Below are 21,228 nucleotides of genomic sequence, written 5' to 3'. Positions count from 1 at the left end.
CTTCTTAATTCGTCAAGGTTCCCACTCTTACTTATGGCCATGACATATGTTTTATGAATGACCAAAAAAAGAAAAGAAATAAAAATAAATCCCAGATAAATGATGCTGAAGGTTGGCTAAGTTCAACCTTGATGGAGTGAAGGTTTCTGTCATCCATTGGAGATTATAATGGGGTTCTTGGTTAAGAAAATGTGATGATGAATAGAAACTACTGAACAAACAAAAAGAAAAAAAACAAACATATTCCATAGTTTACCATGTTCATTCAACAATCCAAATTTGTCAATTTATCAGGATCAGCCTCTGCTTCAAACATGTTCATCTCTTGTGCACAAGTAACCAAGACATGTGAACTTGCTCAAGGTTGAATGTGAACTTCTTAATTCGTCAAGGTTCCCACTCTTACTTATGGCCATGACATATGTTTTATGAATGAAAAGAAATAAAAATAACAACTGACAACACAGAATACTAAATTGTGAGGACATGTGGTGTTGTCAAACCAGTATCAAATGATAAGTTGTTAAGAAGCAGTCACAGAACATGCTGACACATTGAGAATATGGGCTCCCACATGGGTGTTGTGTATGTATACATGCACTCAATCTAAAAGAGAAGCAAAAGAACATCTAAATGGGGAAATGTTTCAGAAATCAAGTGTGATAAAGAATCTCAAAACAGGCTTTTTGTTTTGAAAGTGAAAATAAATTAAATGGCTAAAGTTTTCATTGAAAGACTAAAACTGGATTCTTCTACAGTGAATCAGCAACGGCCTGTCTATAGTCATCATAAACGATACCCCATAGGAAAAAGATGGTGCCTTATCTTCATGGTTTCACATGATAACATTGTATAAACATGAATCAAAATGCAGGTGATGTCAAAATTACTCATGTGGGAAATTTGGAAATGATAAATTGACCATGATGCCTAAAAGTGGAACAAAGTATTTGTAAAATCAATAAAACCAAAAGATCAATAAACAACCAGAATCAAATGATAAGTTGTTAAGAAGCAGTCACAGAACATGCTGACACATTGAGAATATGGGCTCCCACATGGGTATTGTGTATGTATACATGCACTCAATTTAAAGAGAAGCAAACGAACATCTAAATGGGGAAATGTTTCAGAAATCAAGTGCGATAAAGAATCTCAAAACAGGCTTTTTGTTTTGAAAGTGAAAATAAATTAAATGGCTGAAGTTTTCATTGAAAGACTAAAACTGGATTCTTCTACAGTGAATCAGCAACGGCCTGTCTATAGTTTATAGTTTAATTTCAGAATTCATTTTGGATGTGAAATATCTTAAAGGTTACAGACACATTGTTTACGTTTGACAAGCTAAAGTATTTGATTGCTCTTTTTGCTAGTCTTCTTTTTTAAATTCAGTTGGAAAACTCATTTGTAATGTCAGATTTGTTCAGTAACGTTATTCATACCGGATGTCTCTTGTAGACTAGATTTGCTCCATTAACAAATCCTGTGGACTTTGTAGTGAAGTACATTTTCCAAAGCCACTGCAGCTTCTCTAATTTACTAAGAACGCCTTTTGTTCCATTTAAGAAGAGGCAGCTGAAACCAAACCAGGCCTTTCAAATATTTTCTTTACTCTACTTAAAATCTTCTACAAGGGGAAATGTGGAGTTGACAATGGGTCTTCTAACTAAACATATTTTGGGAGGAAGAGAATTTAGATCAGTTCTTTGACTCACTGGAAACCCAAGTATGTTGCCCTGTGTAGCGATATTTCAGTGAGCAGAGCTGACAGACTTGTCACTTTATTAGGATTATTTAGATGACAGTTTAACTGTCCAAAAATTTTAAATCTCCATATAGCAAATCACACAGGTTTAGAGGCTTTAATTCTTGTATGGTATTATGAGCTGAACCTGCCTTTTGATGGAGGTGTAGTATTGGTCAATGAAGTCAGCGGCCAGGGGAAGAAGTTCCTCTTTGGTTCTGACTTCATCTGGTTTGCGAACACCCTGATTTGGCATCATCACAGAACCATTGCAGACGTTTTCACTGCAGATTGGCATCTGCAAATAAGCAAGCAAGTTAATACTGTACAAAAGTAAAATTAAACATTAAATCATCACAACATTCAAACAACTAAGCAAAAGCAATCAATTTTTGTTGCCTTGAAGAAAAAAGAAAAAAATCAGCCTCCAGATTTCACACTCAATGGGAAAGACATCCAGAGTTGTGTTGCTTCAACTGAAAACACGGTAAAACCTTTAGTTTTCAGCCTTTAACATAATGCAGACAGCTGTATTATGTTTCAGGATAACCACAATTGCAAACAGAGTTTGAGGGTGGAGACAAATATATACATATTTTCAGATGAATGTAAAATTTGCATTTCCTTTTAAAATTAAGGTCCAACAGCCTGGAGAAAAAAAAGAGTGCTAGTGAATCTTAGGTTTTCATAAGATAAAAATCTAAAAAACTTGCTTTGAGTTCAGTTTTCATCTGGTTCCTTAAGTTTAATAACCAAAACTCTCATGAGTCATTTTTGAAACAGTTAGGTGTTAAGTCAGCCTCAGTTATTTTTTTCTGCTTTCATACAATCAACACATTGAGTCCTTAACTCGGGTGTATTCAAGCCCTTTCAAATAGTTCAAGAATTACACTTAAGTAGGGATAATAAGTAAAACTGTTTTAACTCTAAGAATTCAAAACACTGCAAATGTTATATTTCCTATTGTTATATAAAGGGATGGCATGTGTATCAATGAATGAGTAAGTCAGTGAGTCATGTTGGTGTCGTTCCATTAAATGGGGACTTGAAGAATAAAACAGACAAGAAAAAGACAAACGCATAAATAACAGATGGCTACAAGAACAAAACAAAAAATCTATCCCTCCCTGTGTGGTCATCATGTTATTAAAGGTTTAGTCAACAGTCACCTTGAATTTTTTGGAGAGAGAACCGAGAGCAGCATAAGTAGATGATGTTAGCAAAGAGAAAATTTGACTAGGACCCTAGTGTGCCCAAAATTGTCTCATTAAACTCAACCACCCACTTACACTTTGGCAACACTGTAAGAATGTGTTCAAAAAGAAAAATAAATATGAAGAGAAAAAAAATAATCCATGAGCAAACTGAGGAAAGAAAAAAAACAACAATGGAAGACAAATGGATTTCAAGTCGGAATAAGCAGTCAAGCTGGGGAGAGGTAACGACAAGCAAGAGCAAGACAGATGAAACAAAGAGGTGACGGAGTAAAAAGGGAAAAATGGATGAGCAGAGAGTTAAAAATAAAACAAAGGAATAACTCATGCTCCAGCACGTCCGCTCGTCACACTGCTCTGGGCATTCATGCCAGCCAGCTGTCCCTTTGGAATAAGATGGCTCATCTGTGATATATAATAAATCTGAAGATGCCATTACAGCCCATTCATTGGGATGCACACGACAGGCTGTCCAATAAGTCAACGGGATTAGGTTTCTGTTTACAAATGGACGGTGCATGCTTTAAAACAGCAAAGATCACCTTTTCTTTGGTAGGTGGACTCATTGACTAAAAGTAGAAAATTTGGCTAAGTGACAAAATATGTCGTGAAAAAAACCAAAGCAACTGAGAAATGAACTGAAAAAAAAGGCTAAACATTATCTTCTAAGATGTGTCGGAAATGACTGAACATCTTATTCTAATTCTTTTGTGTAATATCACAGAGAAAAACAACACACACAAAAAGTTGGTCTCTAAAATGGATGAATGAAGTTTTTCTCTTTTTTGCATCTAGTTTGTGTTGCAAACGAAGTAATGGATGTTAACCTCCCAGCCGACATATTTCTGCTGGAAAAAGATCTATCCCATTCAAAAATACCTAATTTAGCTTGACATTGGTTTAAAAATATATGGACAATGAAGAGATGTTGAGTGCCACCAGATTCCAAAATAGTATTTTGTCACCAAAAATAATTCAGGGAGAAATTTTGAATCATTTCATCAAGTATTTAGAAAGTTGGCTCAAGACTAAAGCAAACTTTTCAACTACCTAGGAGCCTCCAACCTTTTTTCATAATTTACTGAGCAGAACCTTATTGTCATTATTTTAAACCCTGCAAACTGTGGGGCTTTCTGACAGCATTCCTTTGACAAAATTTGTGCTAACAAGATTCAGTTTTGTCTTTGATTTTTGCCAGTTAACAAAACAAAAAGCTTTTGACTTTCTATCTTTTTAAAGAGTAATAATTTTTTAATAACTAAAGAACCGGCTACTGAGATTGCAGTTTACAAGCAAATTTATGAAAAGTTAGTGGATGAAAAATTATGGTAGAAAAGGGCTGAAATTTCTGTATTAGAAAAATCTATTTTCTGCTTCTATTCATCTAAACAACTGAATATTTAAATTTCACTTAAAGGTTCTGCTGTCCACAACAAGAAATCATATTTTTGATTTTAGGTCAAAATAAAAATCATGAACAAAAAACTGTTGTTTTTACAAATGTATTCCTCCTCTCTATCCTTAGACGTTGTCAGTTCTGTATTTTTAAACACTGGCAGCAAGTTGAATTATCTAAACATTGTTTAGCTGCAAATATTCCTCTTCAAATTGTATGTCATCTCTAAAGATGTTTACATGAAAACATTAAATTTATGCAGTCCACATTGTATACTCACAGTCCGTTGATTATGCATCATTGGACCACAACGACCTGCAACTACTAAACTAACCTGAACAAGAAGTCTGTTGGATTTATGGGGCAACAATATAAGTAAAAATTAATCTGCCCAAACACTTATTTTTAGTTAGGCTTTTCATTTACAATGCCCTCCTACCCAAAGTTGTGATGTGAACTTTTTTTCTATAAAGAAAAAAAGAATAATTTTAAAGGCACAATTCTTGAAATGATGAACAAATTACCTCATGCTCTGTTTCAGGACCCCATACCAGGAAAATGATAACATTTCCATTATAAGCAGCTGTTGGACAGCTGAACAGTGTGCCAATTATGGCTAGAGATTTTATGAGCCTAAAATGTGGAGGAAATGTAATTTCTTAGAAAAGGTATCAAATTGGATGGCTTTGTTACAGAATTACAAAAAGTACAAAGAAAAAGAATATGTCATATTGATTCTCCTAATTCTCTTTTACAGAAAATCATCCATCCATGTGAGCTGCCAAATAACAGTGTGCTGATGATACATCGTTTTATTATAAGGCACTCATTACTCAATAAAAAAGTACTCCGAAATATCTAATCCCCTGCTGTCTGACTATAAATCTTCAGACAAGAATCCTCACTCCCCACAAACAAAATTTAGCTCTTGAATGAATAGAACAATAAAGGACACACCAAGTTATGCTATTATATTTCAGACTACTGAAGTCAAGCTGTGCAATGGTAAGTGTGCAGTTCTCAGTTCAGCCAACTGCGAAACCTCCTCTGATGTCCAGCCTGTAGTACAAGGTGAAGCTCTGCAGCCATTATATTTACAAGTAAAATCTGAAAAGCCCTACATGTCTCTTCACAAACATGGCCTTTTCTCACTTATTTGTTATATCAGCTAAAAATTTGACCCAATGTCAATTTGATACCTTTTGATACAAATAACCTGTCCAATTTGTGCAGCTAGTCATGTAAGAAAATACATGCCATATTTCAGAAACATTTCTTAGGTTTTGTTGATCACAGCACAAGAATTCATGACTGTCCAAGACAAAACCAGGAACAAGTCTCCCTGGAAGCAACTAGAATTATTCACTGATTCTGAAAATGTGGATTCTAAGCTTTCTAATAATGATAAATACACAGCAACTTAAAAAAAAAGAAGATTGGTCATTTGGATATTTGCACTCTCCAAACAAGATTAGAGAAAAAACAGGCCCTATAGTTTCAGAGGAATTGTCCCACAGTCCTGCACACATCAGCCGCCATGACACATGATGAAACAATGAAACTGTGAACCTGTGTACCACATGATTATACCTCCACCCCTTTCTTATATTATTTGTGAAATTAAATAGAAATATTGATTTTGTTGCTGCAGTTTTGGACATTTATTTATGCTTGGATCTGGAATCACCAGGAAATCTAGGAGCCCAGGCTTTACCAGGCTTTAGCAACAACGTGATTGTCTTTCATTTTCGACACTCGGTTGAAGTTTTACTACTATGTTTAGTGATCATTGTGCTGTTGGGTGACCCAGTTTGGGTCAAGGTTCTTCTGTTGAGCAGATGGGCTCACATCTGACTGTACAAGACTTTGATCCACATTGGAATTTATGGGTCAGTGACTCACTGACTACAAAGTTCTCAAGTCCTGAAATATAAGGGCAAAACACTCTCCTACCATATTGTGACAGTTTTTATGAAGTATGCCAAAAAGTCACATATCAGCACCAGAAAACTAAATTTCCAACAGCCAGTTCCAAGTGTTCTCAGGTAAATGTACTTTAAACTGATTGTGCATGTTGCAAAGTATTGGTGAATATTTACAAAATAAATATTCACAGGTAATTGCAAATATTGTTTTACAGGAAGCACATTAAAAGACTTGTCAGGGCTGCTGTGGTGTGTATTTCACAGACAATGGCTGTCTAAATAGGAATAGAACAGCATAGCTAGTCACGTAATAAACATGCAACACAGACAATTCTGACATAATAGTATTGGATAATGACCAATTAAGATTTCACATTCTTTGTGCAGTTCAAACCATGGGGATAATTTAAAAACACAAACAAATTTAAAAGAGATAGCTGCTGCTCAATTGATCTCAAACACTGAAATACCCACGTCATTCTCCTGCTAACCTTTATGAACTTGAGTTTAGGGACTACAACGATGGCAACCTTTGATATTATCTCTGTTTAATACAATAGTCCAAGATAATGCATCCAATTATTCAGTAATTGAGTGTTACTCTAAAATGATAGATGAAAAACATATTTTATAATAAAATCTAAAAACTAAGCTTTAAAGAAAATCACAAACTACAAGATTGAACTAGTTTGGTCGATACCTTCCTACGCAATTCCATTCAATTCTCATCTCCCTTCAGTTCTCCGTCTGGGATTTGTTCCACTGCATTTCTGGATTTCTCAGGATGCATTTAATCCTGGCCAGTCAGCAAACAGTGCAGAAAATCTATATCGTCATTTACAACTCCTTCTGTTTTTGAATTGTAGTCTGCCTACAGTTGCAATGGCAGCAGAAGTGAATGCGGTTCTAATTGCGCTTCCAAATATTGCGCAATTAAAGCTGGAGCAAGAGGAATGCTTAAGACATTTTATTGCTGAAAAAGATGTCCAGCTTGGCACTTTTTGCAGTGGGGAAAGGTTATTTATAGTGGAAGCAATTTCCAATAAGCTCCATATCGTAGCTTCCTTCACGGTCAAACTGGTGCATTACATACATCACAACCAAACACCAAGTTCACAAAGTGTAGAAAAAGGGGCTGGTTTTTACCAGGCTAAAGTTGAAAAAAAATAAATAAATCTTGAAAACTGAAGGTTGTGAAAATTAAGATGTATGCCCTCCAAGGACTACAAAGCTGCAACTAGTGAGAAATGATTGAAATTGCATTTCATCGCTAGTTTTTGTAGTGTAATTAAAATTTAAATAAATGTATCAATCTATTTCTATTTATTAAGATTATATAAATTGTGTTTTATAAGTTCACGGAAGCACCATTAATGTGTGTTTTTGTTTTGAAATAAAATTAATGAGGCAGATTAAAAGCATTTCTCATTCACCCTATGATAATTGTACATTAATTAGCTTTTCCGCTGTAGAATGATTTACATAATAGAAGGAAAATCGCCAGTTGTTACGTCAAACATAATAAAAAAAGCAGATATGTTTTGCCTTACCTTACTGCAGCTGTGGTGGAGGACATCATTGTAGACAGTGCCTGTCTCCCAGTTCTTGATCTTTATGAAGCGAGGGCATTTGGAGGGGCTGCCATTCTGCACAGATTTAATGGGTGAGATCCTGCCCTGGGCTGTAGACTGCAGAGAGCACACAGAGATGTATATATGCATTAGTCACAACTATAACTACTCTAATAGGTTCTGACCTTTGTAACACTTGCAGTGCTGGCTGGACGAGTCGTTTCTCACCAGGTGTCATATTGAGAAAAGCTGAAAAGTACCGCAGCCAGGAAGTGGAAGTGAGTGAAGCTTATGACAGGAGAGTTGGGATGAAGATAACAAGCATTATCCAGAAGTGTTTCACCATGCAATCAGCTTGGACCCAACCTCTTTCTTCTCAAGGAAAATTGGTATGCATTGTGTTCAAGATCCTCTCACACAGGCTTATGAAAGCAGAGCCCATTACAGAAACCATTCACATTCTTCCCCTCTTCCAATTCTGTTTTATTTTCCACTCTAGGATAAAGGCAATCAGTGCGATACCGTAAGTCGAGGGTGAGCCAGTTCTCACCTCATTGGGGTTCTCAAGCTACTGACTGATCAATGAAGGCAATTTAACCCCAAAGTCGCCTGTAAACGTTGCTAGAGAAAAGCAGCAAGTGATTGCCAAAGATCAGAGTAATCAATGGCACTCTTTAGAAGCTCTTTCATCATCTCCCACTGCATTGTTAATTACACAGTTTTGAGCAACAGGAAGATAATCATTATGCTTGCTGGAGAGAATGCCAACAGTGTTCACAGGCTGAGTCTTTTTGTGTTTTATCAAATTGCAAAAAGGAGTTTGGAGCTTCGAACAGTACATATGAAGACCTTTTTTGTGGTACGTTCAGCCAAGACTCACTGCGCAGCTAAACAGTGACACATGATTGACACTAAAGTTGAGAAAGAATTCAGTGTTCCCCCCAAAAAAATAAAAAAGGAAAATCTTTTTGCTAGAATTCAAAGATTTTTTTGAAACAGGATTTCTTGACAGTGACACAACATATGGCTGCAGATTTACTAAATGGTAATTTTGGCATTAACGTTTGAGACTTTAGCAGATTTTTTTTTCACAAGTACAAGTTTTGAATGTCAGCATACTCTTTAAATTTTATGCTTCGTACTAATGCACATTTTAAATGTCAAAATAGTACTTAAAAAAGGGAACATAATTGGCAGCTATAATAAAAGGGAAAAATATCAAAAGAGATCCTCCTATGCTATGTTTGTAATTCTTAATCCAGTTGATTTGAGAAAAAAGATGGAGGTGGAAGGAGAAGAGCTTGCTTTGTAAAGTTTTCCATTTGTTTCTTAACTCAAGGTGGAATTTTCCAATCAGAAAATCTCCAACACTTCGAAAATTGTACAAACACCATCCTTAAAATTCAAATATGGCTGCCTTGAATCCAGATTAATTTGTAAAACATCTACAAATAAGAGTTGTATGCACCGCGTATCCACCTAGCCCCCATGAGGTTTTGCTTGATTTATGCGCGCGACTTCCGCCGCAAACCGGAACCGCCATTTGTTTATGTTAGCAACTGGCTAACAGGCTTTCGTCAGAGGTTTTAGGCTACAAAATATGTGTGAATACCAGCTATCACAGTTTAAATGTGGTAATATTTTCCTCTACCTACACTTATTGCGGAGTGGGATGGTGACTTGGAGAAACGGCAGCAAATAACCCGCACTAGCATATGTAGCTACTTCACTAACTCAGTTGCTTTGGATGCAGCTACGAGGTTTTTTTTTTCTATCTTTTTGTCCACACAATGAAACGAACACACATATAGCCTTTTGGGTTTTCTCCTCAAGTTTAGAATTTTTAGCCAAATTCTTTTTGTTTCCTTATCTATCGGTAGGCAATTAAAAACTACTTCTTTTGTTTTGGGCACACTTTCAAAAGACACTTGCTGCAGCCACAATTAAACTTGGTTTGATTATTAGAGTACAGCAACGAACAGCAGAACAATGACTCGAACTCCACATGGGCATTGTATGGCACTTTCCAGTGGGACGTTGCTCTCTATAACAAGTTAATGTGTGAATCGGTTTAGTTAGGTTCAAGTCCAACAGAGAGATTCTCCGTATTATGGTCTGAAGCACAGCAGTTGCGGTTATTTCTATCTTGGTTTGAAGTAACACTGAGCACTGGAGAACTTCGAGGTTCTGGTTGTGATGGACTAAATAAACCCTGATATTTTATTTTGTCTTATAAAAATGTATTGCTGGCCCTAACATGATAAAACACACTTGCTGCAGCCACTTCATGAACTTTATTTTTAAGTTCAAATAAAAAATAAAATTCACATCACACCAAGCTAATATTAAGGAGCTGCTGTTTTACACTTTCGGTGCAAAACGGCAGCTCAAAACTCTGACCAGCTTCTATGCTTTCCTCTTCCTTATTACCAGCTCTTCAGAGAAACGAGCAGCTAGCAGCGCCGCTAATTAAGTGTTCCGTTACAAAACTTAACGATCGTGTTCCTGTCGCTCCCCGTGATTAAACTCACAATTACGATCCTCAGAGCTGTACTGAGCAGCTCTCAGATAGCAAACGGCGTGTCCGTATGCAACTTTTACTAAATATTGAACAATAACCAAGAAGAGATGTAACTTCTATCATGAATACAGATTAGGAAAAAAAAACCCTCCAAATTACAGTAAAATACTGCTATGTCTGGTGGGCGCCGGAAGTAAGACCCATAATCGTTTCCACAGAAAGCCTCCCAGGAATAAGGCGGATTGCTGAAAGTCAGTAATAGGAGATACAAGCCAATGCTAGTTGACAGGCTTGTGTCTAGATCCCTGTAAAGTTGACTGTGACATTTTCAATACTAGCAAGCTCAATTCCATTCACTTTAGAGGTCAAAACGCAGAGCAACTTATGAATGTGTGTGTGATTTGAGAAAGGTTAGTATTCTTGGTGAAGAGTATAACTAACAGAAAGGGTAAGAGAAATAAATACTTTTGACAACTAGTATGTTTTAATACATTGTACAGCAAGGCAACAAGTTTTAATCTTTTGTAAAACAACTCTTATTTTTTACACCATAGCTTCCATTTGAGGTGTGCAGGTGTTCTATTATGCACATCGATTTGAAGGTGTACTTGTCTAAGTTTTGAACTTTGTCATCGAGACACCCCGGTTACTTTATATTGATGGGCTAGAGATTATTTACCCACATTGATCCAGGTTTTAGCTGTAAGGTCAGGTATCAACACAATTGAGTAAAATAGGCCTGATATACAAAACCTTTCCTGATCACCAGCAGAAAAAAAGGTAAATAGCTTGTGCAGTTTGAGGGAGTCTCATGTACCGCAAAACAAATTAATTCTGCTATTTTCTTTTTAAAGGTGAAATAGTTTTGTCCTGGCAATCACTCAAAATATGACATACCCGTTCAGACCATTTCCATTGTTGCTGTCATAAAGTTGATATGTTAGGTCTGACATGTTTATAGAACTGCATATTTTGTCAAAATACAGAAAAAAAAGTTCAAAGTTAGAATCAAGCCACAAACTGGTGGTATTTTTGTCATTTACTTTTGAATAATGCAGGAATTGTGTGACAATTTGCTAAAAACAACTCTATTTCAAAGTTGTGATCCATCAATTATAAATGAATCTGTATGTCCACACCTCTGTGAGGCTGCAAGCCAAATGAATAAATGAAGAGTGAACATCAACTGCTGGTTGAAAATGAATTCTGACCACTGTAGGTTTTATTGTATTTCTCAGCTCAAAACAGGTCAATTTATCAGAATGAAGACCATTTTATATTTCCTTTCTTTAAATGATCCGGTCCTCCTTCCTGCCGCCCATCAGATTCAAATCAACATATATCAATGTCAAGAATTAAGTATGGATGGAAAATAGAAGATATGCTGCACAAGAAATTACAATAACAGCTAAACTGATTAAGAGAATGGCATGATGGAGCATAATTACTAAAGTATTTGAAGCAAACGTTCCACCCATCAATTAAAACATCTAATAGGAAATTGAGATGATGAGCAGCAAAATCTGGAAGATTTTACAGCTGATAGAAAGTGGATAAAACAGACAACTTGAAGAAGAGAAAAAGGGTGATTGTAAAATATTTATGCACTTCTTAGGATTTAAGGAGAAAAATAAGACTGTGAGGTACATTTTTCTGCTTCAGTGACTTCTTCAAGTGAATGCCACCAGAAATCGGTTGTAATTTTACAGAACAATCTGCTGTCATAGTTTTGCAGAGTGATTATGTATTAATCACAATGGAGGTGAAACTCAGGTTGAAGATTGAAGAACAATCTCTTCCCACAGAGAGAAAACTAAATTGCAGGTGATTTCCTGAGGAATCCAGTGTGTCGTCTAAAATTCTGGCAGCTTAGAAAATTAGACATGCAATTTTCTAAAACCACTAACTCTTCAATAAGATTTTCTCTGGAGTAATATTTCTCATTTATGGTTTTTTAACAATTATGTTCCCCAAAATGCGCATTTCAACTAATTTTTAAAGTACTTCAGGTTTGAGCAAAAACATTTCTTATTAAATTCACCTCTGAGGTCAGTTAGCCATTCAAATCTGTTTTTGTTTCTTCTATGAAAAACAAAACACATATTCCAAAAGAATCTGCATTCTGTTTGTAGATCTGAAAGAATTGATTAATCAAAGAAAAGAGTTCATTCGATTAGAAGAAATGGTACTGCAGCTGCATGTATTCATTAGGTCTATTGGAAATATTCCACTCCATCCGGTTGCATTGATGAAGCCTGGAGAAGCGTTAAAATTGTGCAGATAATGCGGGCTGTGTGCAGATTACTGCACTACCCTCATCACTCAGACCGATGATGAGATCCTTCTGTGTGGAAGGTCAGATTTAACACTACAACAAATAATCATCAGAAAAATAAAATGTATAGGTGATTGGATCAGCAAATAGTTTGCCACCTTGTGCAAAGCTGCAATAGGAAAATACATGATAAAGACATATCCCTATCAAAACGCATGTTTTAAATTGTAAAAATATCCATTGAACTTTGGTTGTGGATAGGAAGGTGAAGTCCCACCCTGGTGTAACTTTTCCTTCTCCGTGATAAAGAAATGTATCCCACCAGAATGATGCTGCCACCACCACATTTATTTCAATAATGTTTGTTTTTTTTTGTTTGCAACTCTTCCATAAAGACCAGAAATGCAATAACTATGACTAACATTTGTCCTCTTAACATTTTTATCCACCTAAACTATGGATCTCCTCAGCAAATCCAGATGTACCAATGTCCTTTTGACCACTTCTCTGATGAATGTGCTCCTCTTCTAGCCTGTTATTTAAAGTTGACAATCAGGTTTGCAGTTGTGCAATACGTTTTTCTTCATGTTTGGCAGATGGACCAAGTATTGCTTCAGATTTGGGACATTGTTTAGTAGCCCAAATCTGTTTACGCTTCTTCACAGTATTATCCTTGACATGCCATCTTCCTTTTTTCTTATGATTCAGTTTATTCACTAATGCTCTCTAACAAACCTGAATGCTTCACTGGACAGCTGGATTTGCACTTAAGTAAATCAGCACACTTCTGCACTGTATTTACTCATTAGGTGAATTTGAAAGAAATTGCATGTACTGCATTTGGTGATGTCGGTGCTATCAGAGGTGGTGGGATGAATCCAACTGTGTGTTGAGAAGTGTTTCCTTCTCCTTCACAAACGTACTAGTTTGTGTTATTCTACTGCATGAAATAAAATGCACAGAATTTTGAAGTTATGTCACAAAATGTAAAAGAGTTACAAAAAAGACACTGTAGCAAAGCCTGGATAGAATTCAACTGCAGTACAGACAAATGCAAAGAAGAAGCAAATGTGATTTGTGGGTCATTCAGACCTAATTTGAATAAACTTATTTCAAATTGTTTTCCTTTTTAAAGCATTGCTATAATTTCAACATGCTGTTTTAGTTGTACTTTTGTTTTTTACCTTGTCAATATCAGCATTGTGGTCTGCCACTGGCACGTCTTTCAACAGTCTGTCATTATCCGAACCCAGCTGGATGGATGTCTCATTTCCCACACTGTGGTCCCTGGAAGAGAAACACAATTTTCCATCAGGTGTGTGCACTCTGATCTTGTACAAGGTACTTTGATTTCAATTTAAAAATCTCACAAAAAAAGCAAACTCAGACAATTAAAAGCACACAAGGACTGCAAACAATACTCAATTTTGGTTTTGTGGACACAAGACTGTTTGCTCACCAATGCTATTAAATCATGAAAGCGTTCTGTGTCTAAAAGGTAAACATTAAACAGGAATGTCTTTTCAAAAGTATACAGGTGCACTGATTTGTTTAGTGCTAGTTGTGGATTATTTAAGTAACTTTGTGGCAAAACTAATCGAGCAAATTCTAAGAAATGCAAACTTAAATCCAGATGACTCTTAAAGAAAAACACAGAACAAACCAGGAGCTGTAAAAATCACTTTAGGGAAATATTACAAGTGAAGAAAGATTGTGTATAATTGTGAGATATCTCAATCTGAGCTGTGAAAATGGGATTGTGGGTGGGATTTGGAGCTGCCACCACACTGAAGAATACAGGACTTGGGAAAAAAAAGCAAAAACTAATTTCCCTGTTTAAGTTTAGTTTCCTCCATTCAAAAACGCCCACACACATTTCGCCTCCAAAGTCTTTCACACACTCAACCCCCCTACCACCACCCCGCCCATTTTTCCTTGCCATCGCCATGAGCACGTGTCCGTGCCAATTGTAAATCCTCCTAGGCATCCTTTTTCTCTTTCACACTTCCTGTCACATTCCATCTCGTTATTGCCACAATTTGGGAAAGCATATTCTTTCCGACGCTGCAGAGTTGGAGTTCAAACGGGCTGAAACAATGGGAGAAGTTGCATGTGTCATTTGCGATTACTGCTGACTGACGCAGAGCGTCATCTGCCTGACGTGGAGCTGTGAAAATATACCTCCTTCTCTGCTGAAAACAAGCAAGAGCCATTGTTTCACGCTTTTCTGTTCCTGACAATAGGTCTTTAAAAACTGATTCCAGAAACATTACTGTGGAAAGATTATCCGGAAATACATTAACATTTATGTTAAAAATAACCACAATCTTTTGATTTTCATTTTCAGTTGAGATCTTCATCAGAAACCAAAAAAGTTAAAAGATAACTTCTTCTGATTGATAAAATGCACTTTTTGGTAACTTTAATTTGATTGTGCATAAAATGTTGATTTTGGTATGCCTTGTTACTCAGACCACAATTGTGCTTTTGAATGAGGAAGTTTGGCTTTAATACATGCGTTTTTGCTGAGTATTTCCTGTACAAAACCTTGTCATTACTGCAGAAGATCCCAAAGGGACATGCAGACATTCAAATTATCTTATTCTTTTTCCACCTTGACTATAATTTTGCAGTTATAGTGAATGACTTAAGTACTAATTTTTTAAGATCATATTGTGTTAAAAAATTAGTTAGAAAATTAGTTAATTGAGTTACGACTTCATCAGGACTCATTTTCATATCCAGGGCTCATAATAACTTACATTTGCTTTATTACACAATCACATGCTGGCAGCAAGGCTGGCTTTGCTATGAAAATAAATCTAGTGGTGTTTTCCTATTGTCATACCCCCCGAGCACAATGCATGTTTAAAATTTGTAAGGTGACTTTTCACAAAGTTTGTTTTGGACAGGCCCAAATGTTTCAGGGTTAGCCATTCAGGTCTGAGACAAAACAAGAAGTAGGAGGATTTCATAAGAATAAGAAAGTTAAAAATAAAATTAAGTGAGACTTTGCAAAAAAAAGAAGAAGAAAAAGAAAAGATTAGGCAGAATGTTAGAATTTTAGCTTGGTGGTTTTAACGCCTACAGAGTAAAAACTTCCACAATCTGTTCTTTAATCCTGGAAATGGTTTCTGACCCAAATAGGAGTCATGTGTTCACTGTCTGTGTTACACATGGTGACTGATGTTGCAGAAGACTCAACTAATTCCATCTCATGCTGAACACAACCAAGAGAATTGCTTTACTATGACTCATTACAAGGGTGAAGAAAGTCAACAGTGTACATATTTTTAGGGTTTAGTTTGCCAGTCTGATCAACTTTACTGTAGTTTTGCTCCCGAGTATTTTATAAAAAGACTGTCATTCAACCTTAAATTGCATTTTAAAATAGATTTTTCAATGTTTAGGTGTCTTCTTGAAGGTTAGTTCTCATTTTTGGACACTGCAAATAAAGACCAATCTTAACCACATCATCTTACACCTGAATACCATGTGATTTTTAGTTTTCAACTGTGTTTGAATCCAATTCATGTGAACTCATCTGAAACTAACTGCAAAACATAACTCCCGTATTTGTATACCTATCCACAGAAAGCAACAAATCACTTAAAGCACATTTATGATGGACAAAAAGAGTTTCACTGGTGGGTAAAAAATGAGATATTGATCAAAAGCAGACTGCAGCCTCAATGCGATTTCACTTGGTTGTGGGAGCAGATAGCTGATATTTCAATAACAGAACATTGTGCAGACCATTTAGGCAAAGTCAAACATTGATTTTCATTACTTTTTCCTGAAGGATCTTGTGAGACCTCGTCCCAAATGAGTACTTAAGCTTACAGTACTTCAAGTATTCAGCAGTTAAGTGCAACCTTTATGACCATCTGGAAAATGTTCCTGATTAGATTTTCCTCGTAGGACATCCTGGACAACTGAACTAATGCCTTGACATTTATCTACTGAATTCCTCCAAGCTGTGAACTTTAAATCTCTCACAAGCTGGCAAAAAAACCCTCTAATATACTTGCTTATGCAGAATACTAACATACCTCATGTAAATTATTTCAATTCTGTCATGCATTTCAAATTTGTTGGATTTTGCCACAGGCCTCACAATTAAGGGAAAGCTGCCAAACTGATGCAACTCATTTAATGGAGCCATCGTAGTTGGCTTAGCAAATTAAGAAAAGCAGCTGACAAATATATTCCAAATACTGTCACTTTAAGTGGGGTTTACTGAAGGCCAGCATGCAGACATGAATTATGTACACCACTGTACTCTGAGTCATAGTGCTGACAGCCTAGATGTAGCAGCTAATGCAACACAGATGTGCCAGGCCGTTCAGAGACTACATGGTGACAGAGTGAACAGGAATTCTTTCTGAAACCAGACCAGGTGCAGGCTCTTGTGTAAGCCAATAACATTTCCCCCACAAGGGTTTCACTTCTAATTCTGACTGGGCTCCAACTCCAGTCATCAGCTTGGAGGGGAATAAAGGCAAAAGACAGTTAAGTTAAGGGATCAATAATGACTTATCACATTAGAAATTACCATGCCACTTGAATCTCTGCATCTCTTCTCCCAGCATTCCGCTGGCCTTCACCGTTAATCTCCTTTTTGCTGTTTTTGATGAGATGCAACACTGGTTCGATCTCCTTAAGCAGGTCATTGTTTTCTTCCAGCCCGTTGCACAGGAGTGCTCCGCGGCCCCCGTCCTGGCCCTGCATCCCTCCCCTCTGCAAGAGCGTTTGAGTGATGGAAGGAGAGGACAGGTTTTCAATGGCTCTCAGCTGGGGCTCCTTGTTGAGCTGCTGCCCGGGGCTGTATGCACTGAGAGGGGACCACTGATCGAAGGACTTTGAGGGTGGGAAGGCAGGTCGGGTGATCCTCACCGTGCGCTGGCGGCCATCTCTGGTCAGGGTGGTCTCCAGGTGGGTGGTAAACCCTTCGGGCCCTCGGAGGATGAGCACAGCATGGCTCTCAGGTGACACATTTTTCAAAGTCTCCAACGCTCGCTCATATGAAAGGTCTACCAGAGGTTTGTTATTGACGGCTAGCACTATGTCGCCCACCTGCACCAGGCCACACTCTTCTGCTGCTCCGCCACGAATCAAGTCTGACACAATGACAGGCGGCTTGGACACCCTCTGCTTCACCAGGAAGCCCAAACCACCAACCTTCCTCTTGAAAAGGCGCACTGAGATGATGTTGGGCTGCAGCTGGCAGACTGTGGGCTCTGACTCCTGCATTGTGCTTGTGTGTGACTTGTGTCTGTGTGCTCACTTGTACCGTTTCCCCCAGGAATGTTTCTGAAAAGAGGAAACAGAAATGCTTTTAGTTAAACTGATAAGTCAGTCAAATGGGTACAGAAGTTATTAAAGCTGGTAGCTAGAACTTTATGTAAAATCTCACTCTATATTTTCATCTAAAAAACAAGAAGCAAGTCAGGGGTCAGGTGGTTTTTTTGATTTTGCTTGGATAATTTACAATAAGTAGAGAATCCATATACACATGGCTGATTATATCACATGCATCACATAAAAACTGACTGGTTATTTTAAGCCATTTGTGTATTTTCCATTTTTATCTTTACGGGGTTAAATTAAAATCTCTCATCCAGAGATACTTACACATTCTTTCCAGTTTCAGTAAAATATTTAAGAAATGTGCATAATGTGAGAAAATTGCATGGATTTCTGAAGGTGATTTGTAAGAATGACCAGGGCAGATTTAAAGGTAGGAATCAATTACCAAAGTTCTTTAGAAATCATCTCAAGTCAGTTTATATGTTGCATCAATATCAATTTCCAAGCCCAACATTACTTCCTGTAGAATCACCATAGCAGCCACTGCTACTTGACACAGCTGCAAAAAATGGATTGTTAATTTACTAAATATCTATTTAGTGCTTATCAATACCTGCTGAAATGGTCCTGTGACTGTTTTCTTTTTTATAAAATCACCTCACTGTTGATCATTTCAACAGTGAGGTGAAATGATGTTTGCGGTGTGTCCAAACACACCGCAAACAGAGACTACAGTCCTAAAGCAGTTGTTCCCAGTTCAATTCCTGGCCTAAATACCAGTAAAAGGATAAAATCTGATTAATGGTCAGTAAAGCATTAATGCTCTGGCCACTAAATCTATATGAACCTGCAACACCACCTAGAGTTTACTCAACTTTCAGAACTTAAAGGGAGGGCACATTTCATTTATCCGCTTCTCAGGTCTGGAATCAATTCCCTACAAACCTGTTACATGGAGCAACTGTTGGGTACCTTAAAATAGGAAGAAAAGCATTACAGTTGACTGTGTTTTCTCATATTCTGTAAAATATTTAAAGAATTCGGTTTTAGCTTTTTTGTCTAAAATGAGTACAGCTAAGCTTTTGTTTTCCTGATGATTCAAAGGTTCCATTTTGTCATTTTTTATCTTTATTGTAATTTTCCTTTCCTCTGTTCTTCTGTTTTCTGAAAAGCACTTTAAATTTGAATCCTGTTTATGAGGGCTGCAATACAAGAGAGCCTTGTCTTTAAGAATCATAAACGGGCCTCTCTCAAGTGACCTAACCTCCACAAACATTTTGATAGCTCTCTAGTCTACTTGTAAGTTTCTCTAGTATGCTCGTAGTCTCAAAGTAAATGGTGTAGATCAATTCATTTTTAAATTGTTGTATAGCCTGCACACACTGTATAGATCCACACCGCTCAGAGTATAGTCTCAATGGATCTTTTCTTCTCTGAATCGAGAAAAACACGAAACCCCCATCTAAAACATCAGATACCAGGATCAATAATGCAACATTCAAATCATAGGTTGAACAATATCAATCTTACTGTGACATTGATGCACATGCTCCAGTATGTTGCAATGTCCCAGCAAATATATCTGATTACTTTTTACCCAAACTTTATGCCTAAACAATCGTCCAAAGAAGATTACAGGAAAGTTTGCCAATTAGTTTGAAAACGCAATCAAATGAAGAAGCAATAAATGCTTGTGAAAGTCAGATTGTGCCTTAAAAACAGAATGTTAAGGTCACAAATTAAGCCAAATGTCTGTTATAAATAGGGATAAGGTTTAGAGAAAAATCATTTGTACTGAAAGCAAACTTGAAAAAATGATTTGAATGAAGAAGGAAGGAAGGCAGCAGCTGTTTTTTTTTCTTCTGTTCCTTATACGAAAGCGTTGCTGCCTTCTGTCCAGAGGTTTTGCAAGACGAATCATCTTGAGTCACAACAGCTGAACTTTGGCTTCCAATATCGAATGTGCTCAAGTAATATCAGAATTTCTGAAGTGCATTTTCAAATCTAGCTAGCTTTGCACCTGATCTGCACAAGCAGCAGAAGAAAAACACACTCAAAACACTGTAGACAACAAAGCATATTTTCATTAGCAATCTAATACTTTTATAGGTCACATTGAAAATCAACTGTAATACAGTAAACGTTTCCATTTAAAACCGTTGAACATGTTTGAATAAAAAGTCAATCTGGACTTTATTTGTACTCAAATGTTGTGCATCCAGTGACAATGACATGGATACAGCATGCCTAAATTTAGCAGACTTGGATAAACATTTCAACAGCGCCTGTTTTGAAAATACCCAAAGAAAAATGTTAAATGATTACGTCTGTATTGAAAATTAACTGCATATTCAGCTCTATTGCCCTTGGTTGTTTTTTCTTTCTTCTTTTTAATGCAAAGCCTCTTGAACGAGTTGCGTTTTTTCATTGAAAATCTCGCATCTCACCGCGTGGGTGGCGTGCAAGGAATGTGCCGCGTGTCAGAGAAACAGGAGAGCCGCCGCTCTGCGCGCGCTGTCGGCGCATGGAGGGCAGGCACTGTGCGCGCAGCGGGAATAATTCAGCACCAAGGTCAGCGTTCAGCTTTTCCAGCAGTTTCCCGTTTTCACACCGCACTTTCAGATATTACAGATGTAAAGTTGGTTCTGACGTATTTGCCCACTTGCTTGTCATATAAAAAGTTCTGTACACACCAGTATATTCATGTAGACAAGTCTTACTTTTAGACAACCACAGATCAAAGAGCGGTGTCTTCAGTTCATGGCTACAGCCACTCATTTATGATGAATACTATGAACTCATATTTGGCTCTGGCTGGAATAACTTAATCTGGCGGCCCTTTAATTCTCTATATGTGCAGCCGACCCCCACTGAGATAAGAAATAACCGACGATGAGGAAATGGAAAGTGAATGTGCTCTGAATATCGGGATCAGGGTCTTTTCTCGGGTATAACTACAAAGGGATTAAAAAAACAAACAAAAAAAACATCAACAATAACAAGCAAGTATTAATTAAGGGTTACATACATTCTGGCAACTGACATCGATGATAAAGGAGACGGAAGGGGGCGGTGGGACGGGGGGCGCACAAATATGGAGTCACAAATTAGATAATTGCTACACTCACCAACATTATGAGTACAGACTACAACCCATAACGTCTGTTATGTTAATTCTTGATTGGTTTCATAGCAACTGGAAATCATTTCATTTCTTTCCAAATCAGGGCATTTATTGAGAATTCATGGATAGAAGCAAATACCAGTTTTCT

General features: G+C 37.1%; 1 protein-coding gene across 1 annotated transcript in view; it reads right to left on the bottom strand.

Annotated features, from left to right (window-relative positions):
* The window catches only part of nos1 (nitric oxide synthase 1 (neuronal)), a 55,946-nt gene that overhangs the window by 28,149 nt on the left and 6,569 nt on the right, over positions 1-21,228 (bottom strand). The window contains exons 2-5 of the mRNA XM_044111060.1: positions 17,202-17,959; positions 13,831-13,933; positions 7,830-7,967; positions 1,888-2,042 (exon numbers count right to left, since the gene is read on the bottom strand). Of these exons, the coding sequence (XP_043966995.1) occupies positions 1,888-2,042; positions 7,830-7,967; positions 13,831-13,933; positions 17,202-17,899 (1,094 nt within the window). The 5' untranslated portion in view covers positions 17,900-17,959. The remainder of the gene's footprint in view (positions 1-1,887; positions 2,043-7,829; positions 7,968-13,830; positions 13,934-17,201; positions 17,960-21,228) is intronic.

Source organism: Gambusia affinis, linkage group LG03, assembly GCF_019740435.1.
Source record: "Gambusia affinis linkage group LG03, SWU_Gaff_1.0, whole genome shotgun sequence".
Taxonomy (NCBI): Eukaryota; Metazoa; Chordata; class Actinopteri; order Cyprinodontiformes; family Poeciliidae; genus Gambusia; species Gambusia affinis.
The sequence above is the reverse complement of the archived record's forward strand: the minus strand, read 5'-3'. Positions and strand labels throughout refer to the sequence as shown.